The sequence below is a fragment of the Akebia trifoliata genome, chromosome 3 (genome assembly GCF_017979445.1).
Source record: "Akebia trifoliata isolate Shusen 1 chromosome 3, ASM1797944v1, whole genome shotgun sequence".
Classification (NCBI taxonomy): domain Eukaryota; kingdom Viridiplantae; phylum Streptophyta; class Magnoliopsida; order Ranunculales; family Lardizabalaceae; genus Akebia; species Akebia trifoliata.
This window is the reverse complement of record NC_141377.1, coordinates 38,943,705-38,965,013: the sequence shown is the minus strand read 5'-3', so window position 1 is coordinate 38,965,013 and position 21,309 is coordinate 38,943,705. Positions and strand designations below refer to the sequence as shown.

At 34.6% G+C, this 21,309-nt stretch overlaps 1 protein-coding gene across 6 annotated transcripts; it reads left to right on the top strand.

The window, feature by feature from the left end:
* The first annotated feature begins 890 nt into the window (after positions 1 to 890).
* Positions 891 to 20,506, top strand: LOC147406840 (ATP synthase subunit B). 6 transcript variants are annotated; one of them, XM_086435123.1, is made up of 15 exons: positions 907 to 1,220; positions 1,393 to 1,458; positions 1,535 to 1,583; positions 4,843 to 5,213; positions 9,490 to 9,635; positions 15,776 to 15,872; positions 16,153 to 16,221; positions 16,314 to 16,417; positions 16,537 to 16,618; positions 18,378 to 18,470; positions 18,755 to 18,819; positions 19,256 to 19,268; positions 19,361 to 19,441; positions 19,730 to 19,838; positions 19,927 to 20,506. In XM_086435123.1, the coding sequence occupies exons 1-15, from the start codon at positions 1,101 to 1,103 to the stop codon at positions 20,040 to 20,042; spliced, it is 1,581 nt and encodes a 526-aa protein (XP_086291249.1). In that variant the 5' UTR covers positions 907 to 1,100; the 3' UTR covers positions 20,043 to 20,506. The 6 variants fall into 6 exon arrangements, 5 of the variants coding, with proteins under 5 accessions (XP_086291251.1, XP_086291250.1, XP_086291249.1 ...); XR_015176619.1 differs by lacking the exon at positions 19,927 to 20,506 and having other exon boundaries at positions 891 to 1,220; positions 19,208 to 19,268; positions 19,730 to 19,785; XM_086435124.1 differs by lacking the exon at positions 19,256 to 19,268 and having other exon boundaries at positions 899 to 1,220.
* Positions 20,507 to 21,309: the final 803 nt, after the last annotated feature.

Genomic DNA, 21,309 nt, shown 5'->3' with positions numbered 1-21,309 from the left:
TGCACAAATTACATAAATTTGTTAAAAAGAGACTTGGCCGATTTTTGTCAATTCCCTCGACAAATTAAAACACATTCTCATTTTCAATCAATCAATTATTAATTAAATATCTTAAAACATAGAGGACATAAAACAAGGAAAATGATCAAACATGTTATCTTAGTGAAGGGCAATTTGGAGGGTAGGAAAGATTTTTCTTTTTAAAAAAGAAAGGTAATTTTTTTTAGATTGAACCTGATTTTTGGTATATATGTCAGAAAAAAAGAAAAGAAAAAAAAGAATCGTGATTTTCTGATGCCCTCTTTGACATACACTCTCCGATGTGGCATGGATTAAGATCACAATTCTTTTTTCTCGAGATACATTATTATAATCTATAAATATGTGTAATTGTGTATCCCAAAAATAAAGATGTATGATTCTAGTACATGCCAAGACAGGGGGTGCTGGAAAATCATTATTCTTAAAATAAAATAAAATAAAGAAAATCAAAATTTCACATTTAAATCATCTAAGAAAAAGTAACCTTGACTTAAAGGTACCGGGTAAACCTAATATCGCATATTACTCATTTCGGGTCGTGTTGGACAGACCTCATATGCACTTCCTGACGTGAAAATGGCTAGCACTGCGTTTGGATAGAGCTTCTTGACGACTTCTGCTCTTGCGGGGAGCTAGCAAACGTTTGGATAGATTTTTGCTTTGACGTGGAGAGGTTTTTGCTCTTGCGGGGAGAGGTTTTTTGCTCTTTGTGGAGAAGCTTCAAAGACCTGCTCTTCCGCGGAGAGGTTTTTTGCTCTTGCGGGGAGTGATTGAGCTTTTGCTCTTGCATGGAGAGGTGTATCCACACAGGCCCTAGGAATCATAGATACTTTTTCACTTTTATCAAGAAGTGCGATATGAGGTTCGTAGCGGTTCATAGCTTGAGGTAACTTCAGCATTATTCATTTCTAAATTACCCAATAGGGCATTATCTCATCTCAACCGTTCGTTTGATAAGTACCCTCAAACGTCGATTTAGGTTAGTGTTCCTTGGTGGGGTTGAGAGAAAGAGGCGAGAATACTAAAAGGGCGTAGTCGTGGAAGTGGAAGGCGAGGCCATGGAATCTCTTCGGAAGCTGGAAGACGTTCAGAGAACGCTTTCATGGATGCAAACGCATGATCTCTCTACTAACCACCACGACTCTGATCGCTTTCTAGCCGATTTCTTCCTCTTCATGGTAAAAAAATCTCTCTCTCTCTCTCTCTCTCTCTCTCTCTTTGATTTATCTATGTTAAATGCTTTCTTCTCCCAAAAAAATAAAAAAAAAGTAAAAAAAAGTAAAAAAAAATTTGAGACCGATTTACTGCATTTCTGATCCTTCTGTTTGGAAATCGATTCGTCCCCGAAAGGCTAAACCATGTGGAATGCTCAACATGGAGAAGAAGTGTCATCTGATTTCTGAAAATCTGCCAAAGGTAAGCTTAAATTGCTTAAATTTCGATTCTTTGCTTTACTAAGGTTCCCTATATTCTTATATTATTTCTTTGCCAGATTTCAGCAGAAGTTCTCCAAGAAGCCGTGTTCTGTCTAACAGAAGAAGGTATACAATTGGGTCTGGGAAACAATCATACTTATATCTTATAATTAAGTTGTGCTGTGTGGAATTCATGGTTTTTAAACTCGGTATCTCGTCTCGTCTCGTTCAGCTCCGATACCGAGTCGTTTCGGACGAGTTTTCCAATATGTTTGAGACGTATCGTGGGACAAATAAAAAAATTGAACGTGACTCGCTCGATCAGAAAATGACTTTGCGAGTTGGTCTCGTTCAGCTCTGATGCCGAGTTAACTCGGGCGATATGTCTTGGTCTTGGATGAATTTAAAAACCATGGTGGAATTATGAAATAATTTTAGTTTTTTGTTATAGAAACAATTAGTCGGGATCTGTCACAAATGCATCTCATTTCTTTTCCTTGAAAAATCAAAATCCCAATATTTATTCTCGTGATTCCTATGATCTCAATAAATACTTTTTGAGATTCCTAGGCTATGTTTGGTAACACTTCTGAAGTTTGAAGTCTAGTTTTTATTTTTCGAAATATGATTATGGAAAAGTTGTTTGTTTGTCATTTTTAAAAGTTTCTGGTTACAAACAGAATTTTAAAACATAATGGTTATTTTGAGAATATTACCCTTTTGTAATTCTAATAAATTGTTAACTGAAAAACATAACATGTTATGCATAATGAAACCATCCACACATTTAATAAATCGAACGTCCGAAAAGTATTGTTTTCAAATTGAATTCATACTTGAAAAATTATATTCCAACAAGGTAATACTCAAGTAATAAATAATTATGCATTTTCTAGTTGATTTGCAATCTGATCACATAAAGTGATCATATCAACTTGTGCTTGTCTATTGTTAAAAATATAGACGACATTCAAAAATAGTTTTTGATTTGTAAACACTACTCAATTGGATTGAGATGTGAACTACTTAATCACCTCTTCATCATCCATGTAGATAATTTTAAGCTATTCCTAGACTAGACACTAGTTTGGCCTTGCACCAACTAACGTTCCCAACCTCCATCAAAACTCGGGAAGAAAAAGATCTAATGTTAAAGTCCAACTAGCAATTACTAACTTGGCATTGTATCCTATGGTTTTAAAAATCGTCTAAGATCAAGATAACTATCTTAATAATTTCAATCATTTTTTCTTGAAACACTCAAATCAGCAAAACCTTAATCCCATACACTCAAAAAATCCTAGAGATTTTTAAATTACAAACATATGATCAAAATTACATATATGAAACATATGATGTTAAAAGAAAAAGAGATGTCTATTAATGGATGAAAATGGTAGAACAAAGATAGAGAGAACTTACTGTGTTAATTTTAGAGTGAAAAATATAGGATTTTCGAGAGAAATGGGAGAGACCTTGACAATACTGTTGTAAAGGAAGAAGAGGTAGAAAAGTTAAAAATAAGAGTTTTAGGGTTTGTATAAAGAATGGATAAGTGATAGAAATCAATGTTTTGAAGAGGGTATTTTAGGAATAAAAAACAAATTCAGAATTCAGAAGTTTCATTCAGCATCCCCTCATCACTGAACCAAAACTTCTGAATTTTGGTTCTTAATTCCGAAATTTGAATCGAAACAAACGGCAATAGAACTTTTGAAGTCTGAATTTTAAAAGTGGAACCACCTCCATTCAGATTTCAGAAGTATTACCAAACACACACCTAAATAACAAAAAGATCAATTGGGATTTTCGGAAGAAGTTTGAATGAAGGTGGATCATCTTTAAAATTCAGACTTCAGAACGTTTAGTGTGTGTTTGGCAACACTTCTGAAATCTGAATGGAGGTGGTCCACCTTTAAAATTCAAACTTCAAAATCTCTATTGTCGGTTGTTTCGATTCAGATTTCAGAATTAAGAACAAAAATTCAGAAGTTTTGGTTCAGCGATGGAGGGACGCTGGATGAAACTTTTGAATTCTGAATTGTTTTTTATTCCTAAAATACCCTCCTCAAAACACTGATTTCTATCACTTATCCCTTCTTTATACAAACGCTTATTTTTAATTTTTCTACCTCTCCTTCTTCTACAACAGTGTTATCAAGGTCCCTCCCCTTTCTCTCGAAAGTCCTATATTTTTCACTCCGAAATTAACACAGTAAGATATCTCTCTATCTTTGACCTACCATTTTATTCTGTTAATGGTTATCTCTTTTTCTTTTAACATCATATATTTCATATATGTAATTTCGATCATATGTTTGTAATTAAAAAATCTCTAGGGTTTTTTGAATGTATGGGATTTAGGTTTTATAGATTTGGGTGTTTCAAGAAAAAACAATTGAGATTATTAGGGTAGTCATCTTGGTTTTGGATGATTTTTAAAATCATAGGATATTAGTGTCTATTTTAGGAATAGCTCAGAATTATCTATTCCATGATGATGAAGTGGTGATTAGGTAATTCACATCTCAATCCAATTAGGTAGTGCTTACATATCAAAAATTATTTTTGAATGTCGTCTATATTTTTTTACCATAGGCAAGCAAGTGGTTCGGTAGGATAATTAGGATCTTATGAATTTTCTCTTTTTTGATGAAATTTTTTCAAGGAGTTCAGAAGTTATTTTTTGATGAATTTTGAGGGAGATGGTTGGGTGTATAACATTTCAAGTGCTTAGTTATTGAGGTATTTTTGGGCGTTTGCATCTTTGTATGTTCCTGATTGTCCATTTCAACCTCCTTTCTTTATGACTTCAATGAAATTTTCTCATACAAAAATCTAGATTTTCGTACCCACCATTAATTATCTATGCTTATGTTTACTAAGAAGTACATCTATGCTTACTTGCCAAAAGTTGTTAAATTTAAGATTTGCTATATACGACATGGACGAATTCCACATGGCAAACTTGTTTATCATCTTGAGTTTGACCATTCAATTTTTGTTCCACAAGTTCAATGGTTTGGTTGGCAACCAAGTTTGCTAGCACATTGTTCATAGGGAGGGCATTATATGTAAATTGCATGTTACTTTTTTTATTATTCATGTTTAGATGTATTGATTGGATCTGGATTCTCATGTTGTTTGATTTTGTTCTGGATTGTTGTTTTCTTATTGTAAAACCTAGGAACCATTACTGATAAGTTCTCAAATTGTGGTTTAATTGATAAGGATAATAAAATTATATGCGATACATAAGTATGTGTTAGGTGTTTGATATTATGCCAAAACCAAGATAAAAATGAAGATTAACCATACGTACTTTGGAATTAAAAAGATTTTTTAAATTCGTCAAAAGTTGATCATTGTTCGTTGCTATTCATAGGTATGGCTTCCAAGAATAAGGGTAAAGAAAAGAGTAATCAAAACTCTCAACAAGAAAAGAGTGTTGATAGAATGGATTTTTCTACGGATTACTCGAAAAGGAAGCACTTCCTTGAGTTGTGCTTGAGCGAGGTGAATAAGGAAGGGTACAGAGGAGTATCCCTTACCACTGTTTCATGGAAAAGACTAGAATCTGAATTCAATAAGGCGTGGGGGGTGAACTATAGTCATAAGATGTTAAAAAATCAATATGATTACCTGAGGGCTGATTACAACATATGGAGGAAACTTGTTGGATTATCCGAACATGAGCTTAGTGCGGATATCAATACTATAAATTGGCCTCTGCAGAAGTTGGATGATGTCCTAGAGGCAAGTTTCTACCCTTAACTACATATTTTTAATTTGATTAACTAGTCTTAGTCTAATTAATTTTATATTATTGTTTGAATAGAGAATTTCCGAAGCTAAGAAGTTTAGGAACAAGCCTCTCGTAGATGCTGAAATGATGAATATTTTTGAAAGCACCTTTTCAAATGGGGATAAAGCATGGAGCCCTTTCTCATCAATTCCGCGCCCCACTGTTGATAGAGATGTGGATGATCCTGAATCTGTGGAGTACACAAATTTGGATGATAAAGACACTTATGGTGACCCATTTTCAGGGGAAGGGGATACATACTTCCAAGGTGTAAATGTAGAAAGCACCCCTAATACCCCAGGAATGAATAGTGACATCGGTGCCATCTCACTTGAAGAGAACACATCACAAGACTCGCTGAAGAAGAGGCGTAGGAATTTGAATTGTGATGACACTATTGAGAAAAACTTGGAGAGACTTTTTAATGTCATCGAAGAACAGATTAATAAAGAAAATACTAGTAAAATACCTTGTTTCAAAGATGTGAATAAAGTTATGAAGGATTTGAAGAACTTAGGGGTGATCAACATTCATACTTACCATGTTTCTATATTGAAATTTGCACAACTACCGAAATTGAAACAAGTATTTATGAACTTTGATAATGAAACAGAGAGAGTTCAATTTTTAGAATTTATTGTAAACAATTAGTTGAAGTCAAACATCTCTTTTTTTTTTTTATGAAAACCAATGATGTATTGGTTATTTTGATATTTTAATTTTTTGGATAATTATTATAAATGATTTTTTTAAGATTGTTAACGTAGATACTATGAAATTTTTTATTGTTTAATTGGAATTATTATCTTATTACCTAATCAAATAGGTATGTTATAACTTATTATATATTGCATGTTTGAAGAATTCATTTTTATAGCTTTAATTAGTACTAATTTTTATAATTTTTTTTTATTGTGTTTTAGTGATAATGACGATACAACAATGGTTAGTAATATTGGTAACATTACTTTTTATGCTTAAACTAAAAAATTGTATTAATGTTCGACAAAGGTTGTGCACCTCGTCACTTTCTAGTAAGGCATATGTGCGAGAACTTTTGGAAGGATCTTCGACACAAATGTATGAGATCTTTAAGATGGAGAAGAGTGTTTTCGTATAATTATGTAAATATTTTTGACATAAAAATTGGCTAAGTGATAGTAGGTATATATACGTAAAAGAAAAAATGACAATGTTCTTAGTGACAATATGTCATGATTGTCGGAATCAATTAATAAAATATCGATTCCAACACTCTGGAGAAACCGTAAGTAGGTATTTTCATGAAGTGTTGCATGCAATGATATAGTTTGCACAAGAGATAATAGTCCCCCCAATATTTAATAAGCTAATGGGAGAAATTCGATCTTATGTATATGTGAGAGAAGGGTCGTTTAAGGGTGTTATCGGTGTATTGGATGACACACTAATTGATGCATACATTTCGTTTGATCAACAAGTCACATTCATAAGAAGGGAATAGGGAAAATGTTTTCAAAACGTCATGGTGGTGTGTGATTTCAATATGGAGTTCATAAATATAATGGCTGGATGGGAAGGAGTTGCACATGACTCGAGGGTGTTAAATGTGACACTACGTAATCTGTTTAACAATTTTCCAATTCCTCCTCCAGGTATGTATTTTCAAATTATATTTTTAGAATTAATCTTACAGTTAATAATATAAATTTTACATATTTTTTATATTTGATGTAGATATGTATTATTTGTACGACGTTGTATACACACACACACATTAGGGGTTTTATGATTCCATATCACAACACACAGTGTTGGCTAAGAACATACCGAGAAACACTTACAATGGGTAGAAATGAGAAATTTAACAATGCACACGCTCGATTAATGAATGTTATTGAGAGAACTTTTGGTGTATGGAAAAAAAATTATCGATTTTGAACAAAATGCCTTCATATCATTATCACACACAACGGGACATTGTTATTGCATGCATGATAATACACAACTTTTTACGTCGTGTTTCTCTCCATAATGAGTTGTTTCGATAATATGAAGTTGATGTCGACGAAGCAATCAACCCTTTAATAGACTTCGAACTTCCACAAGATCCACCAATTTATAATGAAATATTCTCACCGCAAGCACAAGTTGATTTGGTCACTTTACGTGAATAGATTGCAATCTAATTAGAAAATGCATGATTGTTTATTATTTGTGTATGACCTTGTTGGAATATAATTTCTTAAATGTGAATTTAGTTTGGAAACGACATTTTTGGGGTGTTTGATTCATCAAAAATCAAAATTGAATGTGTGGATGGTTTCATTATGCATAACATGTAATATTTTTCGGTTAACAATTTATTAGAATAACAGAAGGGTAATATTGTTAAAATGACCATTATGTTTTAAAATTCATTTTATAACTTGAAGCTTTTAAAAGTGGTAAATAAACAACTTTTCCAGAACAAGATTTTAGATTCTAAAATTCAGAAAGCAGAAACCAATTTCCAAACTTCAAAAGTGTTACCAAACATACCCTAACCTTTTTCTTTTGGTAGAGTCTCTTTTATCTTAAAGTTTTATTTGTATATTTGTTTTTCTTTTTTTATTTTGCATTATTAAAAAAATGTCACCATGTGTAAAAGAGGCCCAAGGGCGCCATCTCTTGGAAGACAGCTGAATATAGCATCATTGCCCTTGAAATATGGCTTTTATAAAATATCTAGTCTATTTGCAATATTGCTAATGTGACTGTAGGAGTTGACAATCCACAAAGGACCCAAAACCTTATCCTACAATACCAGTTGTCCCCTTGGTTTTGAAAGAAACCTTCAAATTCAAGTTTGATTCTTTCTTGTTCTGTCTGCACGAACTAAGAGTAGACAGTGCTTTCAATCTAGTGCTACCAACACATATCTTGAACCTCTTGTGTGCAAAATTAGATAGGATGATACCCTAGAATTCTTTGATGATAACAGTGACGACAGATTCTATAGAATTTTGCCTAGCATTCCAAAGGCACCAAAATGCCATTTTCTTAGTTGGAATAAGATTCTTTCATGACTTCATAGACACTGAAAAAACCAATCCAAAACATTGAGGAACTAGCAGCAAACTCTTATGTGAAATCACAATGTAGGTACAAATGGGTAACAAACTCTTCTGCTTTTGACACACGAAACACGTACTAGTAGAAAATTTGTTCCATTTGGCAAAGTTCTCAACCACTATAAATTCACCTTGAGTCGTGATCCAATAATAAAACAACATTAGAAAGGATTGAAATCTTCCACACATTATGTGCACGATCTGATCTCCCGCATGGGCGGATAGAAGTGACGGACGAGGGTAGCTTGCTGGCAAAGGACGTGCGTGGTAGTCTTTTGTTTGATGAGAATGAGAAGGCTAGGTTGTAGGTCCACTTAGATAGGAACAAGACGTAATTGATGTAGCTTATCCTGGCTCCATTTCTGCATTCATTTGTTAACTCCGCAAGTGGGATGTGCTCCTAAAGAGGAAAAATAAATATGAAAAAGAAATGGTCTCATAATTGTTCATTAGGATTTCTGTTAATTCATGAGTTATACCCTTGGATTTTTGCATTTTTTGTGCTACTCTAATCAAGGGCTAGAAATCAATAATCAATTTGCTTTTTGGCGAATAGTTCCAACAAGTGGTGGGCATGGTTTTAGTGGACCCAAAGAGTGGCATTTGGTATTCTTGGGATGTTGTGTCGAACTTTTGATTTCGTCATAGGTACCTAAATCCAAACCTCCCTTGAAATGCTCACTATATAGACCATCAGTCCCAATCTCTCCTTCGATTTTATTGCCTGAGTTCTTGCCAAAAAATTCGATTTTACCCTTGGATTTTTGCATTTTTTGTGCTACTCTAATCAAGGGCTAGAAATCAATAATCAATTTGCTTTTTGGCGAATAGTTCCAACAAGTGGTGGGCATGGTTTTAGTGGACCTAAAGATTGTGGCATTTGGTATTCTTGGGATGTTGTGTTGAACTTTTGATTTCGTCATAGGTATCTAAATCCAAGCCTCCCTTGAAATGCTCACTATATAGACCATCAGTCCCAATCTCTCCTTCGATTTTATTGCCTGAGTTCTTGCCGAAAAATTCGAAGGAGATTGTTTGACCTTTTTTGATAAGAAAAATAATTGTAAATAAAATTTGAAAAAGGTAAAGATTGTTTGACCTTTTGGCTAGGAACTAAATTGTATTTTTATTACAGCTTGTGAACAAAATTGTGCTCCACATCGTACGGAACTTTGTCTCAATGATGAAAGCAATCTTGTTTCATGGAGGCTTGATATTGAAGACATGGCCATGGTTGGATTGGATGCAATGCAACGAGCAAATTCTACCCTGGAGGATTTTGTGAGTTCATAGTCCTTTAGTTGCTGGTAACTAATTATAATTGCATTTAACTTTTTAAGATTACACAAAGGGTCATTCTTGTGTCTTTTATGTATATCGTGGCCTATGATTTAGTTTATCCTTGTATACTAGAAGATGTATTTTGTTTTGCATAATCAATTCCTTGCATCTTTGAAGGTATGTATATGCAATACATGTCAGAAAATTGATTTCCCTAACGATAGCATGGAAACAAAATATACATAACAAACTTAAGCCAAACATCTCGAGGGCATGAAAGTACATCATATATAAGAACTTCCCAATTCTTCCCATAATCTATCAGTTAGGAATCATGTAACTTTCTTGACTGGAGACTGCTCCATGGTTAAGTGCCCGATTGCTCTACAAATCTGTATAATTTCTCAGTATCTTTTTTTTTACAAGTAAATTTTTTATTCAAACGAAAAACAGGTACTGCAGTTGGTCTAGGTGACCAGCCGAAAGAAAGCAAAAGAAACTAGTTACAACAAAGAGAGTCCCAACAGAAGACAAAATCTTTGAAGAATATGCCCTTAAATTCCGTACACAACTTGCACTAAAAGAGCAACAGTCCCAAATTGCTCAAAATAACCTCTTGACCCGAAGAAACAACCCCTTTGAAGATCCTCCTATTCCTTTCTAACCATGGACCCCAATAGTAGCAAAAGGAAGGAAACAAAGGATTTTCTTTTTCCCTATAAACATGGATGAATCCCAACTTTAGAGCAAAGATAACAATGAATTAGGAGTCACTTCAGAGATTTTGAATAATCTGAGAAAATGAGACCAAATGGAGTAAAGTAGTTGCCAATGCAACAAAATATGGTTTACGGACTCACCGCTTGCATGACAAAGGCCCTGCTTGTTTGCACTGCGAAATTCCGTAATTGCAAAACTTTGTGTTTACAGAGTTTTGCAATTACAAAATTTTACACCTTTTTACGAGTTTCATATTTGGTAGTTTCTCACACTATTTTTTGGGTGCTTGGTAATTAGTTGACACCCAAAAAAAAAATAATATATATTTTTACTAAAAATATTAATTAAAAAAAAATGATAAGTTCACTAGATGTATCATTATATTCCTGAAATATACCTCATACCAATTCACTCAGATTTAAATATGACTACTATTAACAATTAAAGTTTGACAACCTAATTGACCACATTTATGTATGTACGTAAAAACAAATAGGATGTGCAAAGATGAAGACCTATTGTTATGTATGCAATCTCCTTGGTCCAACTGCCATTCAAATGTGAGAAACCCTTCAATACCAACAAAGACATCCTTCAGAACATTATTCAAAGTTGCAATTAAACCCATCAACTAGGAAAATCTATTAAGACTATACTCAACTAACTTCCATACTTGAAAACACAACATAGACACCAAATAACACAACCTAAATAAGAATATATGACTGATCCTGCATTCAGAAACAGAAAACAAAAGTAAAAAAAAAAAAAAAAGAATAAAATAAAGATATTGATAATTAAATCAAAAGAAAGAAAAAAAAAATCAAGAGGAAAAAATCAATGACTACCCAGAGAGAGAAATATTGGTGAAAAATAAAAGGCAAAAAAAGGGTACAAATGAGATTGAAGTGAAACAAAGTAAGATTGGATACAAATTATGTTGATGAAAGAAATACCCATACAAATTTTACAGAAGAGATTCAAATGAAACACAAGATGAAAAAAGACTCATCTACATTAAAACCTCCAACTGAGTTTAGAGAGGGAATTTTTTATGGTGTTTGGTTTAACTTAAGCAAGGGTCCAATTTCTTTCTGGACTCCTCTAATCTCAATGGCTCAAACCAATACGAAATTCTGGGTTTTCTGTATATATATATATATATATATATATATATATATATATATATATATATATAGAGAGAGAGAGAGAGAGAGAGAGAGAGAGAGAGAGAGAGAGAGAGAGAGATGGGTTTTTTTTTTTCTGGTTTTTGTTTCCATGTTCAATTGAGAAGTGCAGCCGATGGAGAAGAAAAAACAAAGAAGGGGAGAGAGAGAGAGAGAGAGTACCTTGTGTAGCCTCTTGGTAGAGGAGAGAAGAGGTGAACTGCATAGGGTTTAGGAAAGCTTTGTGGAGCTTTTTTGCCCACAAAATATTACGACATTTTAAATGGGTTTTGTGTCAATTTACGAGCGGGCCCACAACATATTCGTTCAACCAAGCACTTGAAAATTGCAGAACACCGTGTTTTTTTACTATGCCAATGTTTAACAGGTGTTTCTAGTGCAAACAAGTGGGGTCAAAGATGACAAAAATTTGGGGTAACACCCGTCTATTTAAGTAATCAAGAGTGGGTAATTTGTCAAGAGTTGCTAACCAAGTAAAGAAACAGACTTTTGAAGGAACCTTTGAGCTCTAAATGAACTTGAAAGGGAAATGCAAAGAGGAAGTATTAGGAGTTATCATACCAAAGGCAAACGAGTTAACAGGGAAATTAAAACCTTTAGCACAAGTCCACTCCCTCCCATCCTCTTCTGTGCTCACCCAGTGGATTTGATCAAGTTGAGTCGTAAGGTCTTGAAGATCCTGCAACTCTCAATCATTGTAATTCCTCTTGAAGCCCAAATCCCAACAAGCTCGTTTCCAACCAAGTTCAAGAAACTGGCACAAGGTAAGTCATTTTTCAAGGATAAACTATACAGGCATGGGAAACGATGGCAAAACATTGAATCCCTACACCACTAGTCCTCCCAAAATCTAACCCTATCTTTTTTCCCTACTTTGAATCTCACCCTCTTCCTAAACTTTGCCCAACTTTTTTTTTTTTTTGATAACTAACTCTAACCCAACTTTCATAATCCCCTTCCACAAACTACTCCTATATGACAGTTTTACTTCTTCGCTCTCCTGACTATTCCAATTTTCCCCATACTTGGCCCTAATTGTCTTCTTCCAAAGATTGGAAGTTTCAACTCCAAACCTCCACAACCAATTTCCCTAGCAAAGCCCTATTAGCGACCCAAAAACCCCTAATTCCTAAACCCCCATCCTTCTTTGACTCGCACACAACTTTTCAATTAACCAAGTGGAACCTTTTGTCCCCATTCTTATCATGCCATAATATCTCGATATCTGTATTCAAAGATTACATTCCTTTGGGTAACCCAACAAATGGTATGTGGCACCACAAGATCTCTTTGTTATAACTAAAGAGCATGAGGCACCAACAAATGGCATGGGATCCACTACAAGATCTAAAAGAGTTTATTAGGCCATGTGAGAAAAACGTCTAAAATATCTTTGGTACCAATTGAAAATATATCAAAGAGAAAGAGATAAAAATACCATATCACCTAAGCTTCCCTACAATTTTGGAATAAAGTATTTACACTCTTTTTGTTCTCCCACATGTAATGGTTTGGTTGGCTATTATTCATTTGCTCATATAGTTGTTTGGAAGACCCCAGTCCACATGGTAATAAACATATTTCTTGTTGAGTTTTTATGATCTACTCCCTTTCTGCTATAAATCAATACACTCGCTAGCAATTCAAACTATTGAGAATTTATTTATCTTTGATGAATGCATATTGATATGCACTTGTCGTCGTGTCAACATATTTCACTAGAACTGGTGAAATTTTGGCCACAATCTTGTACACATTTCCAACAAGACTAATCGGCCAAAAATCTCTTGAACTCATTTACTTTATGTACCAATGGAATGAATGTAAGGAATATGGAATACAAGCCTATGTCCCATTTGACCCTCTCATGGAATTCAACTAGAACTTTCTTGAGTTCTGATGCAGGACCGTGAATGTTACCCTAGGATGATAAATCTAAGATCAGACTGAATTAACATAAGCAATGCAAATGTAAATCATTAGTTCATATATTCATGGATATGTAAGAGAATCCAAACAATAATCAAAATAGTCCTAAGGTTCGTCACAATCCCACAGTAATAGCTATTCAAGTACTAACAATACGTTCAATGGAAGACAAGTCTTTCTCTAATCTAGGGTTTCAATTAGATGTTCAAAATAGATTTCTTGGCTCAATTTTAATGCGAAAATAACCAAATAAGTAGTGTTGATTTATAGGGTAACAAGCTAACAACGTTTGGAGAAATTGTAGGCTAAAAAAAAAAAGGATTGTGATTAGGCTTTTCAGTGATAAGGAATGATGTGGTTTAAGTAGGGAAGGGTTAGGTCGGGTTTTTATGGGTATTACGGTTAGGTTTCAATGGAGAAGAGAATGTCGATGGGGTTTTGGTTTATATAAGGGATTGGGTAGGGTTTATGATTGTTTTAGAGGTTCAAAACAGAAATTTAATAGAGAAAGTAAGAAAGAAAATGTTAAGAAAAAATAAATAAAATACCCACCTCGATTGAGAAATCGATAGAGAAAATAAATGTTACCTTAGACTCACTCTAAAATGGTCTCACACCACACCTTTAATGGGAATATCAAAGCTTCAATCTCAATTTTATTCATCATTGAAGAAAATTACAGCAAGAAGCAAGTATTTATAATGTTCTCTAAACCTTAAATCTAATCTCAACAATCCAAATAAAATAAGGAGATCCAATGGTTGTAAATAAAACTTAAAACAACTTAAATAAAACAAAAGCAGAAATACCATCTATGTCTCAATCCTATAACTTTATTTTCCTTGAAATTTCAGTCTATGAAAACTCATTAAAAAATCAATATAAAGTTATCAAATTACCCCTAAACACCTATACTAACACCATAGGCTAATAAAACATGAAAATAACCTCAAATACTCATAAACATAAATTAAATAAAAACATGATATGATGACTCAATAAGGATGCAACAGTGCTCGTCCATATTCCGTCTATCCACAATGAATCTAAGTGCTTTTTTTTTTCCTTTGGAATGCTCTGAAGGGTATGTATGTGATGTCCTCATCAAGATCCTTCTTTAATGTTGTAGATGGTGGTGACTAAACTGCCAACAGGCTTAAGAAGAACAACAAAATGTGGAATGACGTGGTATGGCCACATGACCTTGGGATGCCATTCATTAGGATGACCTAGATTGCTCATTGTCCGACACTTAGGAGGAAGTGCCATCATAAATGCCAATGGAGGGTGGTGCCCGATGAAGGTGTCTAATCTGTCAGGATGACAATGAAAGTAAACAATTATATATATATATATATATAGTATCAAACAATTATATTGGGGACCTACATCATCCTTTGACCGTCAAGATGAGTTGACACTCCTTACCTGCCTCAAAATGAAAATGACCTGGCTCACCAATCATGACAACGAATGAGACATGGTAGGAGTTGATCTAGATCTCTCTTCACCTCACTCCCTCTCTTCACCGTGGTATAAGTAGAATCCCCCTTAACTAAGTTCGCACAAATTCTCGATTAGACAAGTGTACCCCTGATTTCCCAGTCTACTTGGCACAACGAGTCCCAAACTCCTGCTCTAAGCGATTTAGGTGGGCTTTGGAGCTTCTCCATACAAATTATATATATGTGAGCAAAGTCTTTATCCATCCTTCTTACAAGTGTATCACAACAGGTTTTGAAAAAAAAAAGCCAGAGGGAAACCATAATATTTCAAGTCAGAAAACACTTCAAAGCTGATAGCGCTCCTTCCTCTTCAAAGATCCTCTCTAACCAACCTACAATATGCTTTTGACATGTACAATCTCTCATAAATCTAGAGATCCCATCCCTTAAAGAATCCTCCTATTAACCACCAGATCCCCCATTAAGTTTGCTTTGCGTTTGCACATTTATGGAAAACCTTTGAATTTGTTTCCCCAATTTTGAGCTGCTGGACTCTCAATATCTTCTCAGATGATTTTCTCTTTGCGAAGTATAGAAGAAAGATTTCTTATGAGATCATCCCTATCCTCCCCAAGGATGGTCAGCAATTTTCTCTTATGTGGATTTTTATGTTTATAAAAGAAAATTGAAGTGTCAGTCACAGGTACGACATCCATTTTGAGGTGTCCTGGTAACATAAGTTTTGGATATGATGTTAATAACATTAGCATCTTTTCATCCCTTTGGAAAAAAAAAATTATTGCAATAAAAGGGTTTAAAATGCTTATGTGAATGATTGTGTGGTCAATTAGCAGTGCAGGTCCTATTTTATGTTTCATGGGATGGATGTGAACAGACCACAATCAGCGTTCAGATATCTCCCTGTGCTTTCATTTACAGAAAGTTTTATCTATCAGGTAATATGCTCAGCCCAGTAACATGATCACATACTTCTCTATTAAAAGGAAGCATTAAGTCACTTGTAAAACTGTTCATTATAGGAGGCTTTGTGGTTTCCAATACCTTGGTCAAAGTTTTGAACCCAATAGACATGAGCAACCAATGCTTGTGCTTGTTACAGTAGGGTCGAAGCATTGGATTGAGGAATGAACCGTTTGGGGCTCATGAGCTACCAAATCAGTTTCTTTTTTCAAGTATCTTTTCTTTCTTAACACTGTCTTGTTTTTCATGATACAGCTGGACAGTTTAAATGAAGAAATTTTAAATATATCAGCGAAGAGTGTTATTAATGATACTTATAAGGAAGTAAGTTTGCTGGTTTGCTGATACTCATTGTGAAACCTTTCAACAAGTTGTTCGACTCTTACCTGTTCAGTCTGATTCTGACTGAGATGCAGGAAAGGAATAGAAGGTTAACAGATCGGTTTGTAGAAGTTTTCAAAACTGGTCCATTCAGACCTCTCATTTTTCTATTAGAGCATCATGGACTTTTGTCGGAGAGGTCTATCATCTTGCATATTCTCTATTGTCTTTTACTGGTAAAGTTGTTTCTTTTGTGGTTTGGATCGTGCATAGCTCTTATTTTTTAATATTTTCATTTTTTTTGCTTCTTGAGTTCAGAATAAGAGCAGAGCTTAAGTGTGGAGAAGAGTATTGGGTTCTAGAGAGGAAGCTCTGTCATGCACTTATGAGCAAAAAGGAGGTACATACATATCGCTGGGCCTTTTCCTTCTTTATATTGTTGCATACCCTTCTTTATATTGTTGCATACTAAGTTTCCTAATTCGTTCCTTCATATTTCAAACCCAATAATTGGGATTCACCAAATGAGCATTTACTTCTTTGCATAAATGAACTGGTTCATTCTAGAGTGGCAAACAGTGAACCCAAATTTGAATAATGAATTGGTAATATAGGTTGCATACATTGGTAAAAAAAATCATGCTAACTTTCTTGTTTTCTTTTTTGGTATGATATTCTATGTTATTTGAGTATATTTCCGAATATATTAATATATGTATGTAATTTGGAAAGGAATACTAGGATGACAGTCCAACCTTTTCATTTGCATGGAGATTTTCTTTCATGTGTAAGACCTTGTCATTAATCCATTATGTACCAACAGTGGGCAGGCCCTTCCATTGGTCATAGTCCAAAATTTACATGATACAATATTAGCTTTTGATTTGGACTATTATTGCCCTGGTGAAATAGGTGTGCTGGAAAAGTTAAATCAATATATTAAAATGAGTAGAAACCAAAACTTTGCTTAAAAACATTTAGGGAGGAAATGGACTTCTCATAGGTTTGGTAGTCTACTTATAAGGGCCAGAGAGGATCTTGTATAACGTTTATAGAAAAAAAAATAGCAATTGCACAATAGAAAGACTGGTATGAGAAATTTGAATTATTCTTTTCTTGCCATTGTGTGGCTTTGACCAGGAAGAACTTCCAAGATTCAATTGTATGGTATTGAATGCAATGAAAAGAGTAGTGATTCGGTGGAGTAGCACGTAATAACTTGAAAGATTTGGGTGGTAACAACTTGCAAATTTCTCATAGAACCATAATCCAGCATATGTGATGCTTATAGTTGCTGCAGGTTTTGGATGGGTGAGAAATTGCATAAAGAGGCTATGATCCATATAGTAAAGAATCCCCGATAACAAGCTACACTGAAGACACTTCCAAATTTATGGCAAAAACACGATACATACCTACCTCATAAAAGGGGAAAAAAAGAAAAAAAGAACAAAAAAGAAATGACTGGGTTTCAATTGTTCCCATCGGTTCAAATTTCAGTGTCCAATTCTCAAGTTGATCTCTTATATAATCACCAATGCCCTGCGAAACAAGTGAGATATCAGTTGAGTTTCATGAAAGAAAAGCAGGATTGGTACTCCTTTCCCTTTTATCAAACTTGACATCATATACTGGTAATCTAACACTTGAAATTTGTTCACGAACATTTTTAATGTCATAATCTGAGAATACCTTATTTAATCCTGTGGTAGAGAAATGTCTGAAATTTTGCAAGTGGCCCTATGAAGCAATTTGTTAGATGATTAAGTTGGATTTGAACCCACAATGTCATATTTGAGTTTGCAATATGTGAACCAATTAAGCTAGGGATGTAAGCCCTATGAATCAATTTATCAAGAAGGAATAAATGCGTTCATTGATTCTTTCATGCTTTAAAGTGATATGGCTGTAAAATGTTGAGACTAAATTACCCTTTTGAGTGTATTAGTGTGTTCTCCATCGGAGGATCTTTCCATGCATGATACTGTGGTGTTTCTTACTTTTTCTTAATCCAAGTAACTGTGTAAAAGGTTACATGGAGACATTATTATATTTAGAAATGCTTTAATTATGGTTTCTCATCCATTCCATTTAAGAGATATTATAATCTTATAGTCAAGGTTTTATATTTAATTTTTGACTAAAGATGTATTATTCAGATTTTGATTGAAGATGTGATGAGAGCAATTCATTTGAAATCCTTTGATTACCGAGTTTTGAATCTGTTACTATACCAGTTGAGGGAAAAACAGGTAATTTTTTTTTTCACCGAGCTTAATATATTTCTGATGTTATTCTTTGAATGTGCTAGCTAATATTTTAAAACCATTCATGTATCTTAAGAAGATTGTTTTATGAGGGTTCCACCACTTGATAATATTGAAATTTGTTTTTTGTTGTTCTATAAAATTGGTATTTTATAACTGTGCCTCTGCTGTTATGGCATTAGAAGGGTTTCTATGGTATTGCAATTCTCTGTAACAAATATATTGCATTAGTTGTTGATTATAATATATTCTCTTAAGTTGTCATGAAGGTTGATGATGTGCTCATGGAGTTTCTATCTATCTCGGAGTTTCTTGTTGAGATTTCTGATGACTTGTAAGGACTTCCTTTCTTTGTTTCTCCATTGTTTTTTTTTCATATTTTAGAATTTTTTTCAACCAGCATTTGTACCTGGTAGAAGCATAAAATCACTCAAAAAATTCAGAATTATTGGGTCATGGATGTGTCAGTGCAAGTGAGCTGCTTAGGCCACTTGTGCTGGGATGGATGCATCTGCATGAGAGGGTTTGAGCATTCCATGAATACATGTTTGCATGTACAGTTTTGGGGTGTACTTGTGAATGAATTTTGTGCTCTAGCACGGCGTGTGTTAGATTTAGATTTATTCCCGTTTTGGGTTGGTGTTTTATGTACTGTTCAATAAATGTTTCCATTTTTTCTATTCTAGCTCACGTTTGCTTTCATTGTTATTTTCTCGTGCAAGCACAAAATCATTCCCAATCGATGACAATATTGGATGATGATGCTTTAGGTTTGATTATGAGGTGTGGCCATTTACAAAGATCTACTTTATAACTTTCTGGGTCCTTAACAATGTGGCCTTTTCTAATGTGAAAGATGATGGCATCTTTTGTAGGATGATATCGTTGAGAATAATTTCAACATTCTTCGCATGTTTGTTGGAATATATGGAGCTTCAGTGGCACCAGTCATGTTGGTGAGTTATGACTGATAGTGTTGCACAGGACAGTTATGTGAAAATTCCCTACTGTCTCAATATGAATTTTTAATGGATCTGTGGGGCCCACATTGTGATTCTTTGTGAGGATCCCTCCTCACAGACCCAAATGCCTCCTTTTGGCCGATATGAACACTGTTCAATAGTAGATGTAACTTTGGATAGTACGGGATGAGGGAACACGATTCATTTATCCGTCCCCAAATATTTGGAATGAGGCTTTGATGATGATGATGATAAGTTTCACATTCTTAACAATCTTTCCAGGCAAAATTCATCACTGAGGCTGAAGAGAAGTATGAACATCTATCGAAGATGTTGGACCCCGACCTTGCCTTAAATTTCTGGAGAAGATGTGAAGAAGCCACAAAAGAAGGTAAAGTTTTGTTTCCCTTGCATTGCATAAAGTTACATGATAGTTATTTCTATTCTAGATTTGATAAACGTCACCTTTTTGTGCCCAGGTGGGAATAAGGCTAGACATTCTCTTGGAACATGGAGTATACCTCCTGTTATAGCAGACGAGGAATTGTATCGTTCAAATCTGTCTAGTTCTAAGGCAATGGCATCTCCGAGCTAACTCGCATTGTTTTGCCTCATCGTTTCGTATTTGGTTGTCAGTTGTTCAGTGATAATGATGGGTGCCCGATTAGTGCTTTTCCTAGTAAATAAATCAATGCCCATGAGTTGCAAGCAAAAGAGGAAAGGAATGGAGATAATAGTATTGAAACTTGGGATATCTTATTTGAGAGTTAGCTCTGACCCTAAAGTTGCCCTCCAATGTGTTCATGATGCTTGGGCTATTCCTCGGGAATCAAAAGAATTGTTTAAAGGATTAGAGAGACAATATTTTAAGTTTGATGATGTGTAAGTCAGGTTCCACTTAAGGGAAATTAACAGAGTTGGTGTTAATTTTTTATTAGTTTTGGTGAGATAGAGTTGCTCTCCTGTAACATGCCAAGTGAGTAGGTTGGTCTAATGGGAGAGTAAACTTTTTTTTTTAAACGGACCTTCCTTCCTAATATAGTTTTTTCTTTCTTTTTCTGAGTGGTATTATGCAGTAGTACGGCCATTCAGAGAAGGTAATGAGTGGGTCATGTGTGATGCATGGGGAATATAGGACCTCTCTCTCTCTCTCTCTCTCTCTCTCTCTCTCTCTGTGCTCGTCTTGGAAAAGCAGTCCTGAGTCGTTGTCCTTGTTTCCTGTGTAATACACGTGAAGTTCGTTCAGCTTAACCACCACTCGACGTTGTCATCTAACCTTGGAAACCTCAAAATCACAAGAAACTAACCGTGTCAATAGTGTAGTTACCGTACTCTCGGCTGTTGGGTTGCAAAATTACTTCCCGCAATACAGTACACTCACCACCTAGAGATGCACGTGCACACACAAATTTTGCTACCACTCATCTCATGCCATAGTGGTTCAGGGATGGAGATACAACAAAGGAAAACGATATTAGGAATCGAGGATAGAGATGATATATTCTCATGATATGCGCACTGATTTAAGTGTAATTGAGGTGATCTGACATACTTACCACTGTCTTAGTAGTTAAAACTATTGATGTAATTAACCTATAGGGGTAGAATAATGCAAAAGTGACCTCACATTGCAGACCTTGACGTGAGAGTGTAAGGGAATCATGGACGCTTTTTCTCGAGATCCGAGTGAAAATGCATTTATCATTCCTATCCATTTTCACGTCAAGATGTGTGATCTCAATATTGGACCTCACATCGCATACCTTGACATGAAAGTGTTAGGGAATCGTAGATGCTTTTCCTTGAGATACGAACACAGCCCATAGAGGTAGCTAACCTAATCATGACATGCAAACTGATAA